Here is a 6,000-nt window from a genome sequence, read left to right on the forward strand (position 1 = left end):
ATCCAATAAACAAGGTTTCACTTCAAAAGCTTTAAAAGTGAGGGTTTTGAATTAAATGACTAGAATTTACTTACTGCTAGTATTATTTGGATAAAAACAAAGGCATGGATACATGGCACAGACTGACTGATCTCAGGGGCAGGGGCACGGGGAGACTGGAATAGATGAGCCAAAGAGCTTACACGTGGATATGCATAGCCCATGGAAGCAGACAATGCAGGGAAAGCTGCAGAGGTGGAGGGACCGGAACCGAGGTGGGGGGACTGGAACCGAGGTGGGGGGGACAAAGAGGGATAAAATGGGGCACATCTGTAATGGTGTCAACAGGAAAAAAGTTTAAAAGCTGGCACTGTTTTAATGATCAATTATTAGGTTTAATTATGAAACACCTATATGCAACTTTCTAGAGGCTATATAAACTTTAATGATATTTTAATCTGAATCATCTTCTTTTGATTATATTTTCTATTCAATTGAAAAATCCCTTGAAGACAACATCCCTAAAATCTTTTCAGTAATTTCCTCAGTGCCTAAAAGTTCTATATGATTGATTTAAAATATTCTATTATAGAGTTTAACAAAACATGGCTAACAGCAATGATTATGGAGGTGACTTAGAAAAGGCTCTCCATAAGTGACATTATTATTTAATAGATCACATTCTCTTATCACTAACCATGAGAAAGTTTAATTGATATCTGTTAAAATGTCTATCATAGACTAAATCTACTCACCCAAGTTGAACATTTTACAATTTGTAACATTTGTTTTACAGTAAATTGGGATTTTTTTCCAAATTTCACCAGGTACTGGTATATGTTTTTAGTTAAAATCAGATTTACTTAAATATTTTAAATTTTCTATAACCATTAAGATAACAATGAATGAAAAATACATAAATATGAATCAATTGGCTTGTATTTCCTCCCATGTTTCTTCATCGTTACATCGACAGCAGCTTGGACACAATGGCTTTCAGACGGCAGGTGTAAGCTACTGTGATTAGCTTGCTTTATCTGTTATAGTTAATAAGGGGTTTAACTCACTTAAACTCCTAAAGCATTTTTTGGTATCATGAAATTATTTTATCATAGGTAAAAGGTATTTGAAAGTTTGGTTTCATAACACTGAACTTTTAGTATTCTAAATATACAGATACATTAGATGAATAATAAAAGAGTAAAATATTTACCTGGACTTTTCAGGGTTTTTTTCTTTTTGGTCTTTTTGAAAGTCTTTAATGATACTCTTCTAAGTTTTGTTTTATAAATTCACTTCAATGATTCAATTTATTGCTCTAACTTTAAATCAAAATCAATTTGAAAAATTGGCTTTTCTATCCCTCACATTCATGATAAAGGCATAACTCAATATAACAGCACTAGTAAAGTAGGATTTGTTGAGCATCTCTCTCTGAGGAATGCATCTAAGCATAGTTCATTAATTTGAATCTTGCATGATTAGCCTGCAAAGTTATATTTTTTCACTTGTACCCCTGATACCATATTTGTATTTCCCATATGAAGAAACTGAAGTTCAGAAAGATCAATTGACTTGCTCAAAGTTATGCATCCAGATAGTACTGGAGCCAGGGTTCCAACCCAGGACAACGTGGCTTGATTTTGACAACAGTGTATTTCCCACAACACCAGGATGTTCCAATGTTTATGTCTGTTTATGTCCCAACTCATTGCTATTTATTTCTTTCGAGTTGTGGGTGTAGTTCTGAGCAAATCAATACACCTTTGAGTTAAATCAACTGCACTAACAGTCACTGTGCTGTTGCATTCTGTGTTAGTAACTATCCCAACTAAAAACACCCCTGCAAGTGACTGACAACGTCAATTAACACAGAATTGCTGACTTCCAGTTAAGAGGGTGGCAAGGTAAACATGGCCTGCCTCCTCGCATCAAAATTACAACTAAATTATAGAACAAACATCACTCAGAACTGGCAGAAAATGAGTTGAATGGAAGTCAGACAATTACGGAATTAAAAAAAACACATCCATCCAGACTGATAGGAGGAGCAGAGACACAGAACAGGCTAATCCCACATACATGTGTGGTAGATGAAAATTCAAAAGGGTATCTCAGGATTGAGAANAGGATGTTCCAATGTTTATGTCTGTTTATGTCCCAACTCATTGCTATTTATTTCTTTCGAGTTGTGGGTGTAGTTCTGAGCAAATCAATACACCTTTGAGTTAAATCAACTGCACTAACAGTCACTGTGCTGTTGCATTCTGTGTTAGTAACTATCCCAACTAAAAACACCCCTGCAAGTGACTGACAATGTCAATTAACACAGAATTGCTGACTTCCAGTTAGGAGGGTGGCAAGGTAAACATGGCCTGCCTCCTCGCATCAAAATTACAACTAAATTATAGGACAAACATCACTCAGAACTGGCAGAAAATGAGTTGAATGGAAGTCAGACAATTACGGAATAAAAAAAAAACACATCCATCCAGACTGATAGGAGGAGCAGAGACACAGAACAGGCTAGTCCCACATACATGTGTGGTAGATGAAAATTCAAAAGGGTATCTCAGGATTGAGAAGTCCTGGCCCCATACCAGGACCCCATTCCAGGGTACCAGTGCCAGGAAAATAAGTCCTCATATCATCTGGCTGCAAAATCCAGCAGGGATTGAGCCACTGGAAGAAACTTCTAGAGTCCCAAGCAGCTCCTTTTAAAGAACCCACACACAAACTTACTCAGACTCACTCCCTTTGAGCTCCAGCAAGGGATTAAAGCTTGAAAGGCACTAGTGGTATACAGGAAATGCCTGGCATCAAGGTGGGAGCCAGGGGACAGCCCTCTCCTAGACTGAAATGTGGGTAGAGCCAAGAGCTAGCAGGCAGGTGCCATATCTGAGACTCAATCCCACCCAATTTACAGCTGTTAACAGTTTCTTTTCCATATGAATGGGTCTTGGCTCAAGCTTCACAACTTCTTAAATCCTTTCAAACAAATAACAGCTGGCCTCAATGAGTCCCCAACCCCTGCACCTCTTGCTAAGAGGCCCAAAACACAACACTAGCAGCAGCCAGGCTAGATTCACAGCTTGGCTTCTCCTGAGGATCTCCAAGTCCAGCACAAGTAGCAGCTATCTCAGATGGCTTAATACCTCAGACAGGGTGACCTCAGGAAAAACACAGATGGGCTGACCTTGGCCTGCACCACCTGGGAAATGCCAGGGCCTGTGTACCCAGTGGACAGCTACAGAACACGTCATAGAACCACCATCCCGCCCCTGCACAGCTGATCTTCCACAGAAGGTAGAGGTTGATGGTTAGTGGTTACATCAATCCTTGCAACTGACTGGCCTGGGTAAATCCCTACCATAGACCTGCCAACAGCAATGAAGGCTCAACTCCAAGAAGAGGGTGTACACACACAGGGCACGCACAGGGCACGCACAGGGCACGCCCGGAGAACCCAGCTAGGGTGATAAGGGAGCCTGTGCCACTGGGCCTTTTAAGACACCTACTACATTAGGCCTCTCTACCAAGACAGGGCATCATAGTAGCTCTACCTAATACATAGAAACAAACACGGGGATCTGCCAAAATAAGGAGACAAAGAAACATGGCCCAAATGAAAGAACATATCAAAACTCCAGAAAAAAAAACCTAAACAAAATGGAGATAAGCAATCTATAAGATGCAGAGTTAAAATATTGTTTGTAAGAAGGCTCAAGGAACTTAGGACGACAACAGCATTAAAAGATCCAGTCAGAAATGAAGGATACACTAATTGAAATAAGGAACAATTTATAGAAAAACAACAGTAGAGTGAATAAACTCGAGAATCAAATATATGATTTGGAACATAAGAAAGCAAAATACAACCAATCAGAACAACAAGAAGAAAGAAGAATCCAAAAAAATTAGGATAGTATAAGGAGCCTCTGGGACAACTTCAAACATTCCAAAATTTGCATCATTGGGGTGCCAGAAGGAGAAGAGAATGAGCAGGATATTGAAAATCTATTTGAAAAAATAATGAAAGAAAACATCCCTAAATTGGTGAAGGAAATAGACATTCAAGTCCAAGAAACAGAGAGAGTCCCAAACAAGATGGGCATAAAGAGGCCCACTCCAGGACACATCATAATTAAAATGTCAAAAGGTAAACAGAGAATCTTCAAAGCAGCAAGAGAAAAGAAGTTAGTTACCTGCAGCAGAGTCCCCATAAGACTGTCAGCTGGCTTCTCAATAGAAACTTTGCAGGCTAGAAGGGATTGGCAAGAAATATTCAAAGTCATGAAAAGCAAGGACCTACAGTGAAGCTTGCCTTACCCTGGAAAACTATCATTTAGAATAATAGGGCAGGTAATGAGCTCCCCAGAGAAGAAAAAAACTAAAGGAGTTCATCATCACCTAACCATTATTATATGAAATGTTAAAGTAACTTATTTAAGAAAATAATATCAAAACTACAAAGAATAAAATTTCAATAAGTACATACCTGTCAAAAATTGAATCTAAAAAACAAACTAAGCAAATAAGAAGAACGGAGACAAAATCATGGATATGGAGAACATTTTGATGGTGCCCAGATGGGAGGGGGATGTAGGGGAATGGGTGAAGAGGTGAGGGGATTAATAAATACATATAGGTAGTTACAGAATAGCCAGGAGATATAAAGTACAGTATAGGTTATGTAGTAGCCAAAGAAGTTACATGTATGCCCATGGACATGAACAATGGCGGGGAATTGCCTGAGCAAGTGGGGGTGCTTGGTGGAGGGCGACAAAGGGAGAAAATTGTGACAGCTGTAATGGCAAAATCAATAAAATATAATAAAAAAATAAAAATAGAATTGCTGCATTTTGTTTGTTTATCTATTCCCATTAGACAAGATAACTTTATCTTCACTGAAATATGGTTTAATTTCACCTTGAACATAAAAATCATAATCTGCGAGTGAGAGAGTTTAACTGTTAGCTTGTAATCGTATAGATCTTATGTTTAGGGAGAAAAAGAAGAAAAGAATGTTTCTTACTTTCCTCTAGTGGTTTCAAAGCTTGACTTTTGATAGTTGGTTCTCTGGCTTTCTCTGGCATCACCTCTGTTGAGATACGTTTCCTGAGGGGATTGATTTCCCAAACTGCCACCTGAGTTTGGAGAAATCACTTGTTGATTCGACTTTCTGGCAAAGCTCTGAAGAAATTTCAGCGTGGAGTTGGAAAGGACCGCTGACTGTGCTCCCGGACTGAATTTGATGCTAGATTTGGATTGGGAGGGTAGAGTTTGTAGCTTCAACACCCTTTCTGTCCTCTGTGTGGATGTGAGGACTGGGCTTCTCACACTCTCCGGAGAGGCACTGGTCTCTGAGGGAAACGGTGCCGACTGTGGAAGACTCTTTTCGGTGGTTCTTTCCTCAGTGGCTGTCTCAGCTGACATGATCTGAGTGGTTGGAAGCACTTGCAGACTTCGTGTTTCATTTAAAGGAGCTGAAACAGAGGTCACATTCTTCTGGGAGTTTTCACCCTTAGATGTAGTCCAAGCCTGTGTAGTGTCACTAAGCCCAAAGCCCCCACTCCATATACTAGAAAGCAAGACAAACAGCTTTACTCCCTTCATCTCAGTAGTTTGAAGCAAGAAAACTCATGTAAAATTGGGAATTTAAGTCCTTCTAGCCTTTTCAACAGCTGCTTCCACACTGAATGTGCTAAGACAGAGCTCTGCCAGTGAGATATGTAGAGGAAACAGGTTTCTGTGTTTTGCAGTGGACTCAGGAAGTCTGATTTCCTGTTACTGTAGGTTTGCTGTGATCTGTGACCTCTGGTAGGATGGATCTATGGAAGCACTGAAGGGTCTCTGACGAGGCTAGGGGTAAATGGGAAAACACAGGCAATTGTTATCAGGAAAACCCACAAGAGAAATATGAAGTAATTTGCTTCCCTAGGTACACTCATGTTTCATACGTTGCTGATTTGGAAAAGGAACTTCATGTTGATGATGGGGAGTGTGGAATTTGTTTGGATG

The 6,000-nt window shown here is 39.6% G+C and overlaps 1 protein-coding gene across 1 annotated transcript in view; it reads right to left on the reverse strand.

Moving 5' to 3' along the window:
• The window catches only part of MMRN1 (multimerin 1), a 64,947-nt gene extending 59,255 nt beyond the window's left edge, over positions 1-5,692 (reverse strand). The window contains exon 1 of the mRNA XM_037046099.1: positions 5,015-5,692. Coding sequence (XP_036901994.1) covers positions 5,015-5,595 — 581 coding nt within the window. The 5' untranslated portion in view covers positions 5,596-5,692. The remainder of the gene's footprint in view (positions 1-5,014) is intronic.
• Positions 5,693-6,000: the final 308 nt, after the last annotated feature.

The sequence above is a fragment of the Sturnira hondurensis genome, unplaced genomic scaffold (genome assembly GCF_014824575.4).
Source record: "Sturnira hondurensis isolate 20B ecotype Veracruz unplaced genomic scaffold, ASM1482457v3 Scaffold0004998, whole genome shotgun sequence".
Lineage (NCBI taxonomy): Eukaryota > Metazoa > Chordata > Mammalia > Chiroptera > Phyllostomidae > Sturnira > Sturnira hondurensis.